Raw genomic sequence first — 19500 nt, forward strand, 5'->3', positions numbered from 1 at the left:
CCGGCGGCCACCTCCGCACGGACGCCGCGCTCCCCTCACCGCTCCCCCCCGGCCTTTGCCGGCCGGGCCGCTCCGCGCGGTCTCGCGTGGACGCGGAGCCGGGCGGCGGGCCGCGCACGTGCGCGCGCGGGGGAGGCGGCGCGGGGGCCGCGTGCCCACGGCAGGTGGCGGCGAGCACGTGGCCGCGCGCGGGCACACGGCCCCGCGTCCCCCGCGCGCCTCCCCAGCACCCACCCGCCACTCGCGTCCCGCCGCCGCCGGGCTGCGACAGAACCGCGGCGTCCGGGTCATCCCCTGGCGCAGCCGGGCTCCGCAGAGATCGCCCGGCAGCTCCCGAGACCCCGGCCGCGGCCGCGCCGATGCCGTAAATCCGTCCCCACGGCGGCGTGGCCGCGGGTCAGCCCGGGGCAGCCCTGCGGGCGGAGCCGGGGGACGCGCCGAGCGCTCCTCGCACACACGGGCTGTGACACCCGCACGCAGCCGCTGCCCGGCCCGGCAGGCTCCGGCCCCCGGCGCTGCCCGGAGCTGGCAGCGCCCGTGGGAGCGCTGCCCGCCCGCCTTTATGTGACCTTAACGCGGGTTTCTGTGCTTAGCGCCAAGTAGGAAACGCCGGTGTGTGGTGCCGCGTTAGGCTAAGCCTGTACTTTTAAAAAAAGTTATTTCAGTAAGTTGGTTTAATTCAGATCCAGGCTTTTTCCCACGCTGGTTAAACACAAGACCGCTTCCATGCTCCGCGTTTGCGGGGCAGATGGCAGCAGTGATTTATAAAACAGACATTGCATTCTTTTTTAATTAAGTATCCTTGTAGATTTTATCTTCCCTGAAATTGACAGGAGCACGTAAGACATTACATTAGTCTGCCAAATCATACGTGCCCTTTCGACTAACAGCTTGTAGAAAACCAAACCGTTTCCCAAAGATTAAAAAATAATTTAAAAAAAAAGTGGGGGAGCGAAGTCTGGTTTTGTAACCTATGGCCAGTTGTAGCAGTTATGTTTTTTTGGCTGTATGTAACACACCTTTGGAACTTGGCAGTTTTGCGTGAAATGTTTTACTTACACCGTGAACTCGGCCAGTGCTGCCGTTCCTGATACATAGATTAATTTTGCTGTTAATAAAAGTACACAGCCAGATGCTCTAATTGTATTGTAGTTGCTTTACGGTTTGCTTTTTTTCCAGAGTAAAAGAAGTTCAGTCTAAAGATGTTTATAAAAGGTGTTTATTATAAAATGAGTAGGTGAGGGGCTGATACTGCCATGAAGGATGCTGGACCCTGTGCAGCATGGAGGATGTATCCGACAGAAGTTACAAGGCAAATACACACCGTGCAAGCGGCAGGTAAATGTGAAGGTAAAACTCGTCAGCTCTGAGCAGTGCTGTGAACGTAACTGTTAAATAAACCTTTCCTTTGTATTTCAAACTTTTTTTTTTAAAATTCAAAAGCAATACAAAGACATGTAAGTCGTCTGAGAAATAACTGAACGAAAATCTCAGATAAATCTGCCCCATAAATAGCTCAGCACTTTCCCAGTCACATGCTCTTTCCTCTGAACTGAACAATACAAAGAGTGCCTCTTAAAATAAAAAATCCTCACCATTTCAGATTTTTGGCGCTTTCTTTAGATGCAGTTCTCTAAAATTTTGTTCTTCCACTTATGTCGCTCTTCTAAATTTAGCATCTGGGACTTTTGGTATGTTTACAGTGTCATATCCATGAATAATCCTAACAGATAATAGTTTGTTGATTTTAACTTTGACTGCTCCTTTTATTATTGCTGTTGATAGACAGCTGTTAAAAGGAGCGCTTGAAAGCGGGAACCACCAGCATTGAAACTCCTCCGATGAATCACTCCAACAAGGATGGATACATTTATTAGCGAGACAAGTGTTCTGCAGTTAGCGCATCCTTCTCTCTCCGGAGATAAAGAGCACTACCCGCGAACTTTTCTGAGCCTGTTAGCGCTGTGAACACCCAAGTTTGGGTATGGTTTGTCCCCTCCTTTACTGGAAGGATAATGGAGGCTTTTCTTAAAGGGTGCCGTGTTTTAACACCCGGGCCAGCTGCTAAGTAGGGCTAGATTTCCGATGGATTTCCTTGAACGCGTTACTTAGTGGGGCTAAGGAAAGGCAGCCATAAGGCAAGAGCAAGCCAGTGGAATCCCAAACTCAATTTCAGAGCCCTTGAGAAAATACCTTGGCAGTTTGAACTCCACCTCATTTCTGCTCTATAGTGCTGGCCTGAGGCATTGTAGCTACTAGGGACTCAAGCCCAGGAGGAGACCTGAAGGGCCTCAGCTAAGCATAAAGCAGCACGAGCATATTGTTGCAATAACAGTGTTCAATGGAAAGGGAGCGAGCCAAGTTGTCTCCAGGCAATGCAGGTAGCAAGCTTAGATTGGCTTCCCAGCCAGACAAGTCCCATTTCTTTTCACCATTTGAACTTGTGCTATACACGTCATTTATTCAAATGTTCATCTTTCCCCCACTTTGTGCCTTTGGCTCAAAAACCACTCTGTGACACTGCGGCAATCTGTGAAAAATTCCAGGTCACCGGGGAGGGGAGTAGTGGTGCCCTAGCGAGAGAACTCTTCAGTAAAATAATCACCACTGCTCTGGAATACAATGAGCCATTAGTGACTTGAGCAAACTGCAGGAGACTTCAGTCACCAACACCGATGTGCTCAGAACCCCAGGGAAGCTGAAAGCACTGTCTGCACTTGTATGGAGTTCTCGAAGGGTGGGTATGGCAGATCCCTAGACCTTCACCTGCAGAAACTCAAAGGTGGCAGCCCTCCCCGGAGAATGCCTTCTCGGAGTTAGTTCAAAGGACCCAGTCGGCTGGAGATTCCCCTGGGCAGGGGTGAGGAGCCACGGTGGCTGGCAGGGAGGTGGCAGCGCTTGTCCCCTGAGCTGGGACTCAGAACAGCTCAGTGTGCTGGTGCTTGGTACGGTGACAAGGAGCAGAAGAATGAACCTAAATTTAGAAGCCTTTTTGCTTCCTGTGCTGCAAACATTTGGGATAAGCAAGAATCCAACTGGAAACCTTCAGCAAGGCTTCTTTCTTGTAGATCTTTGCAATAGCCCACAGCAGCACTCAGTAGGCAGAGATGTGGCATGAGATGTCAAAAGCACTTTCAGCAGGAACTAATTTTGGCAGTTTCATTCTGTAAAAAGTATTGCTATGGTACGAGTACATCGTCTGTCACTTCACCACATCTTGAAACTAGGCCACTGTGCAGCCAGACACAGGAGTTATGGAGCCCGGAAAGAAAGGAGATGAGAAACAGTGGGGTGTGGAGCCAGCTCCTTGAAACTTATATACCTTTTATGTTAAGACTCTAATGAGCAGACAAGCCCCTTGTGCAAAAAGAGAAGCCCACAGCGGTAACCAGATCCCCGGTGCTGCTCTGGGGCTGGCTTTCAGCGGTTCCTGTGTCGCTGGCCACCCTGTGCGCAGCAGGCAGGGGAGGTGCCCGCTGCCGCCAGGCAGCACAGAGCCAAGCGGCTGCTTTCTGCATTACAGCGCCATTTCTCCACCCGAGTGTGGCTCCAGCCTTTGCTGGAAGGGTGCTTGTCCCCGGGGACAGCCAAGTGGATGGAGTCTCGGATTTCCTGCGGGTTCCTGCTCGGGTGCAGCTGAGCTGGACGGGACGGGCAGGATTGCCCTCTAGAGGGACGGCAGGGGGGACTCGGAACGCCAGCGGTGCCACGAGTCAGGCACTGACTCACCCAAATCGGGCAGATTCTTAAATTAGGCAGCTTGGAATTCACCTTAAATCATTTAGGCATGTATTTGATATAAATAAACTTCAAAGAGACTGAATATATTAGGGGGAAAAAAAAAAAAGAAAAGAAAGCAGGTTCCAACATTTTCTGCCTTGAAATAAAAGGGTCTGAAAGGCACCATTAAAAAATCGGTCCAATTAACTCATCTGATTTGCAGTAAAATGCGTTCTGCAATACAAAGTTTATAAAATGAAAATATTTAATGGCAAATAAAGCAACTTGATAACAAACTTTGCACACTTTCATGGTCTTCACAGCCAGTCCCGCTGAAAGGACATGTATGGACACATTGCACAGGAATATTTGGAACCTCTGTTGGCCCACAGGCAACAATACTGAACAAGTAACACGCTGCGGGCAATATCCATACATTGCTGTAACCCAGGCAGAGATAAACAGTGGCAGACATCTGAACTTTATTTATATTTTTAAACTTCCTGTGACTGCAAGCAGTGTTGGAGGGTTCTGCCAGCAAAATACTACACTAGTTGGGAAACATTGGATTAGACTGCCAGTTAATATAATTGCTTTTTTTTTTTTTTTTTGCTTTTTTTTTTCTCAACAAACAGAATTTTTGCATGATACTCTGGGGATGTTTTTTTTTTATTTTATAGCAACACTGCTTCTTGTTCTTAGATATAATGATAGATGGCACTGGAAACTTCAAAATTTGCTGTTTAGTTAGACTTCACAGAGATGGGCAAGATGCAATTGTGTTGCTTGCTGAATCAAGGATATCAAAATAGAGAATATATATAAATGGCATCTTTGGATTTTAAAAACAAGACGGTTCATCTCCAAGTGCATGTGGGTTGGAAATCTTAAGAGTTTAGCTCACAGAGAAAAAGTTTCTAAAAAATGAACACTCATTATATGAAAACCCTTTTCTAGCCTGAAGTAGGACCAGAGTGTCCTGGCAAGACAGCAGATATGTAACGTTTGAGCACCAAAGGAAGAAGAATTTTATATAAAAGCTTAAAATAAAAACCAGATCGAAGCCGAAGTGGAAGAGCAGAACAGAAATGTAAAGGAGCTTCAAGAATAGAGTAACTCAACCCAGTGAGCAACCTAAATTCTCCTTCTGTGCTGCAGCAGTTTACTTAGACATCAGTTGCATCCATAACTGTTTAAAAACTGACAAATCTGAGCAACTTCACTCTTGGAAGCATAAGCCTCTTTTAATCTCTTGGCAATGAAATCACAGTTCTCTTTACTCTATGTTAGTTCAGCCAAGAACTGCGCCATTGTGAGCTATTTCACAGCTTTGCATTTAAAAAGAAGTAATGCTCACTTAATGCACAGTCATCCTATTATTGACACCATAACTAACTCTGAAGGACCAAACATTTATCCCCTAAAGGTCTGTTTGCCCAGTTCTGTTTTACATCCAGAAGAGGTAAACACAGCCTGGAAAGTCCTTTCTCCCAAAGACGTCCACATCTCCCAGCCAAGTGCAAACAGCACGCTCTCCTTTGTGTGCTTAACACTCAGTTCCATATCTTGCCCATTATATGGAGAAAGAATATTTTGGACCAGTTGCATAGTCTCATACCTCACTTAGATATGCAAGTTTAAGTGCTTGCAACTGCAACAATATTCCAAAAAAAAAAGAATTGTGAAGCAATGTGTAAAACCAAGTTTCTCGGAGAACTCCAATGGATGATTTAGCTTATGATGATGATGATATTATTATTATTAGTTTGCAAACAACTGTTTTTCTTAAATCAAAGAAGCAATATTCAGATTGTAGGAATCCTCTTTGTTTCAGGTCCCAAAACTGAAACAGCCTTTCAAGGTTTTTTGAGGTCCAGCTTCTTCTGTCATGGCCAACATATTATACGGTCCTTTTCACAAAAAATAGTCACTGTCTTAGAAGCAGCTAGGGATTCCCCATACTTGGTCTTTACCCTCACTACTGTTGGGAAGCTGCTCCTGAACCTTGCTCTTTGGGTGGATAGGAATCTTCCCTTCTGAACTTGCATTAGTGTGGATCTCTGGCTCATGGCTACTCGATGCCCTGGTTATAACCCATTTAGTACAACCTAGTCATACCCTACAGCAGTGCCTTTGAGAACAGCCATGAATTTAAAAGGTGAATGCATTTTGTCCAGCAGGAATTTCCCTTTGATATTGGTGAAAATTCAATCTGGACTGAAGTTTTAATTAAAACCGTAGCGGTGGGGACCTGGGTTTACAATAAGAAAAAATCCACCTGCTTTGTGGTTATTACTACAATAGAATGTGAAAGCAATTACTTTTCATAAAAGTTTATGTAAGAAATATTTCTAATCATTAGTAATGTGACCACTTTTAGCAGCATCAGTCATCTTCAAGAGATACTAGATGTTTAAACCCTGTTTATTTGTCTGCAAAGATATCTCAGCATATTCCATCTAAAAGCCATGTATATTGCTTGTGGTCTTACATAATGTGAGCAGAGGTAGGGACATTCACAGTTTTTATACTTTGGATATAAATAAAGTTGTTTGATTAAAAATAAATCTTACCAATACAGACATTTTTCTGTAATGTTCTCCCTCTAAACCCATTTTTATGAAAATAATGATGCAAGCAACTAAGTGTAATTGTAGAAAATTATTGGTAGTGATTTGCATATGAAATACACACCTTTTGCAGCTTCTAGTAGCATTGTTCAACGAGCTTATAAATAGTACAGCTGAAATGCTGCAAACAGAAAACAGTTTTCGATGGGCACATGCTATGAATGAAGAAATGTTCAGACACAATGTGCAACTTGGAGAGCTTTCATCAAAACTAGCCAAGAGGGAAAAAAGCCTCATTTCCTAACCACGCTGTGTTTTGGATAAGCTGGTCACATAGAAAAACCATCACGCTCCTCTGCAGAGAGTAAAGCTTTTTAAAATAAGGGTTAATATTTTTTATGGGGGAAAAAAATATAACCTAATCTATTGGTACTTGTTGAGATTTTTCTAATGGCTTCTGCAAAACATTTAATTTCTATAATTTGATATTTAATAACTGCTAAGATTTGAACCTTGCAATTGAGGCCAGTCATTTGCGGTAGTCATTGAAGGTATAGAAACGTCTAGTTTTAAGATATTGTTTTTGTTTCAAGTAAAATACTTCTGTGTACAATTTTAAAACTAAAAACTATGAGCATTGTTCTAATAATAAAGCAGAGTATTTTCAATCTTTGATATTTGGGGCAAGGGGTGAAGGGAGGAAGACAAAGTGGAATAGGGTAAAGAAGGAAATGTCAAAGTAAGATTTTTTTTATAGTGTTTCTGCAAAATTGCAGTTTTCCTACACAATATATCAAAATATGCCTCAAATGGAATTTAATATAGAAATTTCTTAAAAACCAGATAAATATGAGAACTACTGTTTCAGTTATCAGTGTACACCTGCCTGTCACTATTAGCTAAGAGGAGTGTTCTTGTATGATGTGATCCCTCTTTTCTCCTGCAGACGACTTGCAATTTCACCATGTGAAGTCGGTGGAACACTGCTTTCCAGTTCAGTAGGTAAACCGTCTTGTCGCTCTTTCTCTTTTGGAGAAAAAGGTTGCCTTGCCTCAAGAGAGGCACACTGACTAAAGCATTTTGCAAAGAGGCATGAATTTAAGTCAACTTCACGCACTGCAGAGAGGGAATCTCCTACACAGGGGGGAGCCCGAGCATTCTCCGGCGGCTGGCGGGGGCTGGGAACGCGGCAGAGCGCCGGGAGCCGCGGGCAGAGCTGTGCGGGAGGGGCTGGACAGAGGTGACTGCAGGAGGCTTTGGTGTAGCGAGGCCAATTTGTTTGTCACCTTCTTCTCAACTCAGAGCAAGTTCTGTACTTTATCTTTTTGCTTATTTTAAAGGAATTCGCTGTAGGAATTTTAGCTTAATGGCCACTTTCTCTTAGCTTAGAAAACCAAGCTTAGCCTAAAAGAGAAACATGTGAATGCTAATTATGTAAATAATTAATGCATTTTAGGGATTGGTTTCCAAAAGGTGGAACAAAAAAGGATAATTTAATTCAAAGACCGTCAGAACAGATGACTTTCAGAACTGGAAATATTCTTTCCTTTGAACTGCTTTGAGAGACTGAAAAGCTTTAGCTCTTTATTTTTGGTAAGACACTGTGCAGGTAAAAGACTTTGAAGACTACAAAGAATAAAAAAGTTTGATGCCTCACTCTTCTGTGAGATTGAAGTAGCTGACGAGAGTAGTGACAGCCAGTGCTCTGACCCAGAAGCCACTTCCTTGACAAATCTGCACCATGGCACAATTGCCTGAGTTAGCCTTTTGTGCTGATGAAAATTCAAATATTGCTCGGAAGAACAAGCCACGGGGAGATCTCACCAGCAGGTGTACCCCTGAGAACACTGCTCTGGCATCCTTAGCACTGCTTGGGGCAAGAAGCACTCCCCAGCAGCTCCAGAGAATGCCTCCTTAATGTTCCATTAAGCCAAAAAGAGCTTTTCAATCTTTTAGCAACTTGTGTCAAGTTCAACACTAGGTCAAATATGGGCCACGTGTGCCTTCTTTCCTGCCAATAAGGCAAGGCACATGGAGGGCCACATTAAGAGAAGAACAGCCAGCTGATCAGGTGTGCCAGGCCATCAAATCCATGCACTCAAATAAACCTGGAAATCCCTTTCCTTCCCTGGCCAGAGGCAGAGCCCCTCAATTCCTGGATGGTGTATTCATCACCTGATCCTTTTTCTGCTAACCAGAACTTCCACACTGGGGTCAAAGGCAGTATCAGTCCTTCTGTGCTGCTGGGGAACTGCTCAACAGCAACCGGAGTGGTAATTCTCCTGTATGGGCCCTTTTTAGCCACTAAATTCCTCACAATTCACATACCCCAGCTTCCACTTTTGAGGGCTCTCACTGCCCCATGGAGATAATGCAGACAGAACCACAGCGTGACACACCGGTGTGCACATGGTACCTCCCCCCTGAGCAGAAAACATCTCCTTTGTCAGCCCGGATGGTGGCTGGTGGGGAGGAGGAGGAAGCCTTTGAACAGCTGGAACTGTCGGGAGTCCCTCCCCAGCTGAGGCACGGGCCTGCAGGGGTGGGTGGCAGAGAGATTCTCTTTGAATTGCTGGAGCAGACTGGCCAATCTACCCACAGCTGGGGCCCTGATGTCTGGCCAAGTCACGAGCACCAGGTGCTGGCATATGGTGACAGTGCTCCATACAAACTTCCCCTGCACTGGATTTCACTTGGGTCTTTAGATGCCTGGTTGTTATCCAGGCTGCTGCAGATCACCTCCACCACTGCTAACTCCCCCACAGACTGGATGCTCTCAGTGGTTGTCCACTCTTGCCTTAATAGTTTGCAAGACCTTCACGGGGATGCTTCTTCACACTCAATGCAAGCTGCCTCCAGAGACTGCTGATTTTTGCTCCTTTTCCAATCCTTTTGTTGGATCCCCCATTCCCTTGTGAGGCATCCCAGCTGCTGGGCTGCCTTGCTCTCTCATTCCTGACGGTTGGCTCCAGTAGCACAGCACTGCAGCAGCCAGCTGATAATTAGCTCACCAGGCTGATGGCTGTAATATTTATGTGTATCTTGCAGCTTACTCAGGGCTAAGGAGTTGATGATTTCTGCCTTGTTCATGATTTCTGTCTCTTTCCCCTCCTGTTCTTGTGACTGTTCTGCTGCACAACAGGCTGCCTCTCCAAATCCTCCTCCTGCTCCCTCTTGGGAGAAGCTTTCTCCCTGACTGAGGCAATTTGCTTCTGCCTCCATTGTTTCTTTGTGATAAAAGTTGAGAGGTGGGTGTCTGGCTTAGCCATGGTGCTTTCTGTGTGTCTTCAGACACAGAGACCCTCTAAGGGTGCTGAAGAGTTCTTGGCAGCATTAGGCCAGGCCCAACACAGTGTGAGAAGTTGTGTCCCTTTAGCACAGCCAGGGCATCCTTTTCTCAAATGTACTGTTGCTTTTTCAGGATCCTGCACTTGTTTGGCAGTCAGGTGCCACACCATCAGAAGTAAAAACTGTTCTAGATACCTCACCACCCACGACCACACAACCTCAGGGCACATCCCTGTGTGATATTCCTAAATACTCAGTTAATCCTAGGAAAAGCTGGATACAGATTCTTGAGACACATTCTGATTACCCAGGAGTGTTCAAAATACTGAACAGTCATTGTAACAAGGTGGAAAGCAACCCTGCAGGAGGCGAAGGGGAGGGTGCTGTTGTTTCCTCCACAACTGTCTCTCAGAGGAAAGGAGAGAAAAGGTGTAATTGTTAATTATCTCCACAAGATGGTTCCCGAAGTACTGGGACAGCAGCAACACACAGCCCAAATACCAGATTAGGCTCAGGGCCAGTGCTTTCATCATAGTTCTCCAAGGGAAAACACAACCAAGTGCCACACAGCACAGCAAACTGCAAAAGACAAACCCAGCCCTCAACATGCTCTCAAATTGTTGTGTTTACTCTTGAGCAAGACAGGGAGTGGGTCCCTGCATCAAGAGTGAGTAAGTCAACATCACAACCAGCAACAGCTGAACAGGCATAAAAGGTTCCCTGTAGCACACTCTGGTAAAACATCTTATTACCTTGAGCCCTAAGTGTCCATCCTGGGTACCAAAAAGAATTGTGTTGGACAGCAGCTAAGCACCTCAGAGCAGCTCAGTCAGTGCCCTCCACCATGGGATGTACTGTGGGCTTTTAGCTCTGTACAGAGGAAGGATGAATACAGTCCCTCATGGAGGATTTCCTGGGCTGAGATGAAGCACATCCGGGGTTAGACATGCCCATCCAAGTTCAGTGTGGTGCATCCCACCCTCTGTGCCCAGCACACAGGAGCAGGGAGCAGCATTCCTCTCTATCCAGCTGGGGCAGTATGAGCCCAGGGGCAGGCAAAAAGGGGTTTTTGTATTTGTGTGACTTGCTGCTTTGCTAAAGTAAATGCAAAATCATTCAAAGAGTGTTTACAAGCAGGTGAGGGAGATTTGAAGAATATAAAGGTAATCTACTGGAGTGTGTTATGATTAAAGCATATTTCCCCTTGATATTTCCTCTTGCTTCAGCTCAGTGAGCATGAGTGGGGGCAAGGAAATCCTCAGATGAGAAGAGAAAGAGCTTTTTACTGAACTACTTCTGTTCCTGGAGCAATTTGAGGCTACAATCCTAAAGGTCAAAAATATTGTGGGAAACTGAAATTGATGCCACCAATAAAAGACACAGTTTTAGTAGATTCTTCTAAAAATCCCTAACCATTAACAGAAAGAGAAGTGTCTCTACACTCTACCCCAGAGAAGAGCAAGTGAGAAAATTTGTGGGTTGAGTTAAAGACAGTTTAATAGATAAAAGGGGAAAAAATGAAAACAAAACCATGAAAAACAAGCAAGGAAAAAGCAATCACTACCAGTTTTTTGACAGTCCCCAGCCAACAGACTCCTGGAACATCCCCCCTCCCCATCCCCAGTTTTTATTACTGAGCACGATCTTGTACAGCACAGACTATCTCTGAGGTGAGCTGTGCCCCCTCCTGCCCCTTGCCCACAGCCAGCCCCTCAGTGGGTGCTGGAGTGAGGAGCAGAGAAAGCCTTGGTAGTGTGCAAGCACTGCTGAGCACAGAGGGTGAGCAACGCTGTTTTAATTACACATCCAAAACATGGGACTGCATAGGATACTGCCAAGAAAATTAACTCCATCACAAGTGGGATGCAGTAGATCAGGATAACTTTTTTATTTTAATTTGGTTTAAAAAGCAGCTGGGACCTTGTCCTGTATTTTGTGCATCTGTGGAATGGTGCAGCAATTCCATAGTGGTGATAAGCCCAGAGGAGCAGCCAGCAGGAATGTCTGGTTGAGTAGCTGGGTGACTGAAGTAAAAAGGTGTGAATGCCTTCCTCAGTCCACTGGCCTCCCTCTCCCTGACCTGCTTTAGAGGTAGGTGAGGACAAGGAACCAAGGAGACAAAAATAAGACCATGACCAGACCAGAACAGCCCTAAGGTTACACACTGCTCAGAAACTGTGTGAGTACACAGCAATGACTAGTTCACCCAGAGTCTGACAGACAAATACAATATTTTGCTTATAGTTTACCTGGAGGAAACAAGACAACAAAAATTTCTGAAGAATTACAGGCAAATACCTTAAACATAAGATTACTTGATAATATTGATAAGGGACAATTCACATTGTTTGTTTGCTATTTTTAACATTAAGGTTTAATTATTTAAGAGCAATCAGAACATTCTGGTGATAAAAATACCAAAAAAAAAAGTCATAAATTTTTGGGGATTTCCCTTTATTGGTAACAAGTACAAATAAAAACTTGTACTTGCATGAAAAAATAAGCGAGGTGTACACAGTTTTGTGGTATGTTTGGTGTTTCTTTCACACAGCTGAGGTGAAGTGACTCAGAATATCTCCAGCAACCCAAGTTTTTTGCAGCCCTAAATAATTATGAACCAATTAACATAGATGTAAGACTAAGAAAAGATGATGAATGGCTCTTACTTCATGTAATATGTAAAAACAAGAGCCAAAGAAAGCGGAAATGTGACTCTGGTTGAACTTAGGTAGTTCTTTCAAGCACATTTTTTTTACAGCTTCAGGGAACTTAATGGGTAACTGCCTGGAATAAACCACGATTCTCAGTGCTTCTCTTCTGTCTTCAGCCTTTCTGCTGCAGTAACAACACTAACTCAGGGAGAAGTTCCAGTCTTGGGAAGAAAGAAAATGCCAGGGCAGGAAAGAGAAAAAGTCTAAGTAAGAAGGGGTCTGGTGTTGAAGCCATTCTCCAGAACAAAGTGAGTCCTGAGTTCTGGATGCTGCTCCTAAACAAAGATTGGGACTCAATCTTATTATACATAAAATATCATGGTATAATGTGGGCAGAATGTACACAGAATATGATGTACACTACACAGGATATATTTTCAGTATATTTTTTAGAGAACAGAGTTTTTATTTATATTTTGCATTTGGTGGAATGCAACACTCTGATCTATGACAAACAAGCTGTGTGGCAGGGAGGGAGCACAGGGGGAAAAGGAGGGAGGAGAGAATTTAACAGAAATAACTCCACTTAGTGTTTGAGTGAGGGATGTAATGAAATCTGTTTGCTGTGCTAGCTGTCTCCAGATTGGGCTGTAATTACACCACAGAAGGAAGAAAGGTAGCTGAGTCTCAATCTAGATCATTTATGTAAACTCAGCCTTCTTGTCAACGGCATTCTCAGATTGCACGAGTGCAAACCACAAAAATCATCTCCTATGAACAAAACAGAGACGGTCTCAAATTGCAGGTTTCTGATACACCTTATAAGCCGTCTGTAATTGGACTTGAAAATCCAACAACTGAGGTTCAAAACTTCTCCAGTATTTTCTGCATTTTATTCAGTGCGGTGACTACTCACAGAGGAGCATTCCTGCTTCCTTTTTGCCAAAGGCTGATGTCTAGCCTTACAAATTAACATTTATTTGGCTTAAATTAACACAAGTGTCACAAACATAGGAAATTCTTTTGTGTAAGACTCTGTTGAAACAAACTGCTGGATCCGAGGGAGGGATATTCCCTCCCCCAGAAGAGTTGGAAAAACCTCATTCTTTGACCCAGAGCAACATTTTACATAGGCACAGTATAAACTCCAGGCACTCGGTTCCCTTAACAGAGCCAAATTAATATTTGATTAAATATTTTAAAGCTCCTACTTACCATGCTTGACACATTTTCTCAGCAAGTTTCTCAAATACAGAACTCATTAGGCACAGGGTAATTTTACATTTGAATACATAAAAAGAGTGTAAGGAGACATAACTGCGTGCAGACAGAGAGGGATTTTCCCCCATTAATCCCCCAAACTGCCCTTCCCCTTGGAAAAGGGAATGTTAATTCCCGGTTTCGGCAGCTCACTCTCTCTGGGCAGGTTGGAGCGGGTTTCTCGTGACACCTGGATCTTCACGCCCTTCCATCCATCCCTCCCTCTGGCAGGAAAACCACCGGCCTCCGCCCTGGCGCCGTCCCCGCTGCTGCCCAATCAATACCGCCTTATTTCCTGTCCATTTGCTGAGGTCACGGAAACGGGACTCATTAATTATTTCTACCGGTGCAGCCTCAAGTGCGCTTCTGGCACGACAAGCGAAAACCGTCTGTGACCTTTTTTCTTTCCCCTCCCGAGTTTTGCTGGTGGCGGCGGCAGCGAGCGCGCGTTCCTCTGCCGGGACGGGCTGAGGGAGCAGAGGCGTGAGGCGGCACCGGGGTCCCCGCCGGGCCGCTTCCACCTGTGGAGGCGTGAGGCGGCACCGGGGTCCCCGCCGGGCTGCTTCCACCTGTGGAGGGAGAGACGCTCGTCCCGGAGCAGCAGGTCAGGGAAACCTGGTCACGGCGTAGACAATGTTGGCCAAGGCGTCCCTGGCCTCCGAGGGAGGGAATCGCTCCAGGGCTGCCAGCGCTCTGTTTCCGTGGCAGCGGCAGAGGTCGATGGCAGAAGTGACACCTTTGCCAGCCTTGATCGCTTCCTGCAGCTGTTGGAAAACACAGGCACATCGGTGTGGGGGGCGTTTCAGCCGTGCACAATTATCTCTGAGGCTTCTACCGCCTCTTCCCGAGGTAAAGGCAAAGCCAAAGCCATCAGACAAAGCCCTTAAATCCTCTCAGCCGCTCTGTTTAGCTCCCCACTGCAGCGAAACTGTGTAATGGAAACCACACCACCCGCTACTTATCACCTGAAAGATGCTGATCTCCAAAGGGCACGCTTAAACTAAAAAATAAAATTAAATTTTTAAATATCTGAACATTTCATACCTCAGCCACCGCCTGAGAGCTTTTGTTCGGAACTGGCAAACCAGCCATTTGCTCACACTCCTGTTTTCTGCAGTGAAAACCTGCATTTTGTGAACACCCATTCCATCCCCTGCTTTCAGAAACCAGCACAGGACGACACAGGTGGAACGACTGTATTTTGTAATAGGGGTTTCTATTTATAGACCATGTGATTACATTGCTCATAGTGGACAAAAGCAAATTTTGTCAGTAAAATGTGGTAAACTATCATACATACACATTGCTCATAGTGGACAAAAGCAAATTTTGTCAGTAAAATGTAGTAAACTATCATACTGAACTCATGCAAACTCCATCTTATCAATAAGGCTAGAGAATTTGACAAAGGCTTGGTGACACACCATATGAGAGAAAATACTTTCATGGAATAACTGACATTTCATAGCAGGTTGCTGGAAAGATTTGGCACCTTAAAAACTTGGGTAAATGCTGGGTAAAATTTCCTATAAAATAATACAGACAAAATTGACAAAGTAAAGCATGTTATTTTACCCATACCTGAACTTAGCAGAACTCTAAACAGCTTTTATTAAGGACTTTTTTCTTTTTAATTAGTATTTTTTTTTTGAACAGCATCATGAGACTGTCATGAAACACTATTATATTTTCTACTCTAAAATGCAGGTGTTCCCAGACCAATTCCAGCCTGATGCCTCATCCAAGAGCCTGGGAACAAAGGCCAGGGATTTCGATTTTTCCAAAAGCTTTACAGCATTTCATGACCTTTAACACGCCCTACACAGCTTTCACAACTGTCTTACATCACTGCACCAGCTCTTTTAAAAAAAGGCTTTTCTTAGATACAGGTACCTACAGTAACAAACTATACAGGGTTTCCTAAGTCATGTTTTTTACCAATGTTTTCACAGCTCAGTGCCCAAATTATTTAAAAAATACATCACTATGGTTTCTACCTATCCAGTTTAAATCATATATATATATACACACACATATCTTAAGAAAAATCCCTATATATGACCAAATTGTATGTCATCCCCTTTCTATACATACTTGCATTCATACGGAATGAATGACGCTTCTTATCTGAAAGTGGATTCATTATCTGTATTTAAAGATGAAATTAGCTGAAAGCATATTACAGTACTTGAGTGTTCAAGTCCCAGTTCATAAAAATTTTATTCTCCTCTTCAGTTGGAATCTTCCTGCACTGTGTGCTGGAAAGGAACTTGCCTTGAGGCATAAATGCATCACATAGCTAATTCAATATGTCTTCTAATGAGTGGGAATCAGCCACATCTCCAGGGCTCTGCAGCAAAGGTGAGGGTAGGTGAGATGAGGTGCTCTAGCAGTGTGCAAAGGTGTCCCTTCCTCTTCTTTGAGGCACAGCCTTTTGGGGCAGTAGAACCCCACACATCTTGAAGCAAACTCTGCTGATTTGCTAAAGCTTATTAAAAAGCATTATCATAAATCTAATACTCATGGAAGCATATACTGGGATGTAAACAGGAAAGACAATAGCTCCTAGAAAGTCTTCAAATTGGTGAAAAGCCAGAGAAGCTTAGCTTAGGCATATATATGCTCACATGTATGTACCATGACTTAGCTGAAAGAGCAGAGTCTGGAAAGGGGGAGAATCCTGACACAAGGGCACAATCCATTTACACGCCTGTCCTGTGTAAGCCCTCCGACACATGCACTGCTTTGAAGCCAATACAATCACCAAGCTCGTGTCAAACTATAGGCAGAGGAAGCACTACACAAAAATCAGACTAATCCGCTGTTGAATGTTTCCCAGTGAAGCTCAAGGAATGTCAAAAATGGAAAATACCTGCTTATATGGCAAGCTTTTCAGTTAGAGATCATTCTACCTAATGAACAATTTATAGGCCTCAAAAACGTACCTGTTTTGTATTCTGTTTGCAGAAGCTGCTGGTCAGCTCAAATAAGCATACACAGAGGCAAAGCAGTCTGAACTAACCAGACTACACACTAGCTCTATTTCAGCAGGGGTTGTAAAAGGGAAAAAATAAGTACAAACTTGACTTGCTGTAGTGGGAAAGTTCTTAAAGAAATACAGGAACCAACTCTGTAACAAACCAGGCTTCAGCAGCCCTGCTGCATGCAAAAGCCCCCTAAGACTTTAGTTGTACTCTTGGTTATATTACAGTTACGTTTTCAGACTCTCTCTCAGATTTTGAACTTCAATAATTTTATGTAAGAACTTCACAAACTAAGGCCACAGAAGGAAAAAAAAATCAATGTATCCAGTGTAGATGCATTATTTTTAAATTTGGATAGGAACAGCTGATTTTCACAGCAAATGAATAGGAAAGCAACATTTACTGCTTCTACGTTTAACTTTATAAACTTTATTTAAGCTGCCTCATTGATTTCTTCTAAATATAAGAATCTGCTCTTTTAGTCTCTATTTATATGGCATATTTAATTTTGTGCATATTTCCACTTGTAGGAACAATTTAATCCACACAACCTTCTTCAGAATGATATTCAGTAATTAAAACTGAATACAAGTCAAAACACAGATTGCTTAGCTACACTTTTCTCCAGTTGAACTGCTAGATATGCTGGAATACTGCATTTTTGCTTTTAAGCTTTTGTTCAGACCATTGGCATTAAAGCCTTACTTCATTCTACAAGTGCCAAGACTCTGAAAAAAAATCACCAACTGGGTTTTGGTTATTTAAATTCAGCTTAAAGAATAGTCTTGCAATAGTGCAGCCAAGCTGAGGCTCAGATGAGACGTGATCTCCTCCATAACGTGTCTGCAATCTGTGCCCTTGCAGATACTCAGAACTTAACTGAGCAAACCCACACTGGCTCTGCTTTGAGTGAGAGGCTGGACCAGACATCCCCAGAGGTCCCTTCCAGCTTCCATTACTGCATGATTCTGTGGAGAGTTCAAAGTACCACGTTTCTCAGTCTGTTTGTTTTAAAAAGGCAAAGGGAGGGCTTCTCATCCATACCACAGAAGGGAAGGATTTGCCTTGCAGGCCAGCGGCTCTGGACTGCTGTTGGACAGAACAGCTGGTCTGAGGGCAGCAAGAGGTCAGAGAGGAAAGCTAGGAACTGCTGCATTTTGGAGACTGAAGAACTAAAGGAGTCAAAAACGAAGCAGGTGTTCAAGTACAAAGTCAACTAATTTCAAGGCTTCTCTGTTGAGACATTTCTGCTTCATGAGCCAAAGGAAAGAAGATTCCTTTCACACAGCGCTGCCTGTAGGGAGCAACAAATCTGGGGCAGGGTGGGGCGGGAAGACTCACTGAATATGTGGTGAATATTTTGGCTGTAATAGACTTTATATGCAAAGGAGAAAGAGAGCATTGAAATTCCTGATTTTCTTTTTCCTCCTCCAACGTAGGACTAATTATTTCAGTGGCAAAATGTCAAAAGTAACTTCAGATTTTTTTGACATTGTTTTAAATGGATGATCCTAAACCAGAAAATTTGTTATCTACTGAAATCTATGAATATCATTCATTCTCTCTGATCCTGAAGTGAGCTAAAACATTCTACATTTCTGAAGTACACAGTACTTGCTGAAATAAAAATAAACTCCAGAACTCAAAATCTAAATTGATCAATGGCCGAGTGATGGAATAGTGCTCAAAATGTCTGCAGTGTTCTGCCCTGGCTTTCCTAAATTTGTTTTCCCTTCTGTGGGAACAGCATGCTTAATAAGCACTGGTGTTCTAGACTGCTGAAACATTAACCTTAAAAAAGTATCAACATATTTCACAGGTAGTAGATCAATTTTGTCAAATTTTTTCTTTGTTTTCTAAAGAAGTACTTTGGAATGTTTCAGCATCCATTCTTGTGGCTGGACAGAGGGTTGAGCTCTTGCTTCTCAAAAAAACCCTAGACAATCATTTATTTGCATGACTTCATACCATCATAGGATATAATTTTTTTAATGTTTATTTTTTTAAAATGTTTTGTTTACTATATGCAGCATGATATGCCAGCTGAAACTGGGGCAGTATTTATCAAGTATTTTCAGCGAAACTTTTTCTGTACAAAGGGCCCAAATGCCCTGCAGAAGCCTCCATTAATAGAGTAGAATTTATATCTTTATTCATCTGACAAACAGAAAAAATTTCTTTTTACTTCAAATGGAAACACCCACTATATATAGGATGAGACCAAATGTGGGGATGGTTGTCCCCAACAGGAAAGGAACTGCTTACAGGGAACACTGCTGTTACACAGCTCTTATAATACTCTGCCAAAAAAATTATAACCCATCCCGAGACACTGATTGATTGTACAGATTCTTTATTATTTTGGAAGGGACACTAAAGCCTTTCTATGTCTTTCACAATGAATTTAACAAGACCCACTAGTTTTTAAATCTAAACAACAGCAATCGTGAAGATTCTTTACCCAAAAGCATAATTTTCTTAAATCCCACTAATACAAATAGTGTTTGTTAATTGTCATCTTAGCACACACAAGCAATCAACTTCATATTTATGTTAAAACATTATTTGCTTAAATGAAACAAAAGTTATGCTGGATTTATACCCCAAAGAAGTGGGAAAATACCCACTGATTACAAACAAACATGCAACTGATTGTTGGTACTGGATATGCACCTTGATAATTCAGATATTAATTCCAAAAAATGAGAAAATTGCTTCATGTGAATGGTTTTGAATGCTTTTGTACTACTAACACATCTAAAAAGCCCCATTGACTATGCTGTTTTTTTATTATACGTAACAGAAGGAGCTAATAGCAGTGGTTGCTCCAAAACAAACAAGACAAATCTTCATGCAAAACCAAGAGGGTCATAGGCATCTACAGACAACAACCCTCTATTTTTAACTCTCTGCTGCATTTCAGAAGCAAGAGGGTGAGCAGCCTGTGGCCCACAGTCCCATGACACACCTCATGGTGACTCCCTGGCATGGTAACAAAGCCATGGGATGACTGTCCCCTACCCCATG

The 19500-nt window shown here is 43.5% G+C and overlaps 1 protein-coding gene and 1 long non-coding RNA gene across 6 annotated transcripts in view; one reads left to right on the plus strand and one right to left on the minus strand.

Moving 5' to 3' along the window:
• The first annotated feature begins 240 nt into the window (after positions 1-240).
• LOC135296464 (uncharacterized) lies at positions 241-9011 on the plus strand. 4 transcript variants are annotated; one of them, XR_010358564.1, is made up of 3 exons: positions 241-1350; positions 7237-7292; positions 7747-9011. It is a non-coding gene; the product is annotated as an uncharacterized LOC135296464 (long non-coding RNA). The 4 variants fall into 4 exon arrangements; XR_010358566.1 differs by having other exon boundaries at positions 241-1338; XR_010358565.1 differs by lacking the exons at positions 7237-7292; positions 7747-9011 and adding an exon at positions 1786-3917.
• Positions 9012-11328: 2317 nt separating this feature from the next.
• PDSS2 (decaprenyl diphosphate synthase subunit 2) overlaps positions 11329-19500 on the minus strand; it is a 111897-nt gene continuing 103725 nt past the window's right edge. The window contains exons 8-9 of one of the 2 annotated variants that reach the window (XM_064412845.1): positions 14059-14253; positions 11329-14010 (exon numbers count right to left, since the gene is read on the minus strand). In XM_064412845.1, coding sequence (XP_064268915.1) covers positions 14095-14253 — 159 coding nt within the window. In that variant the 3' untranslated portion in view covers positions 11329-14010; positions 14059-14094. Of the gene's footprint in view, positions 14011-14058; positions 14254-14285; positions 15840-19500 lie in introns of those variants that run through there. The other variant, XM_064412846.1, reaches the window with a different exon arrangement.

This window comes from Passer domesticus, chromosome 3 (genome assembly GCF_036417665.1).
Source record: "Passer domesticus isolate bPasDom1 chromosome 3, bPasDom1.hap1, whole genome shotgun sequence".
NCBI lineage: Eukaryota > Metazoa > Chordata > Aves > Passeriformes > Passeridae > Passer > Passer domesticus.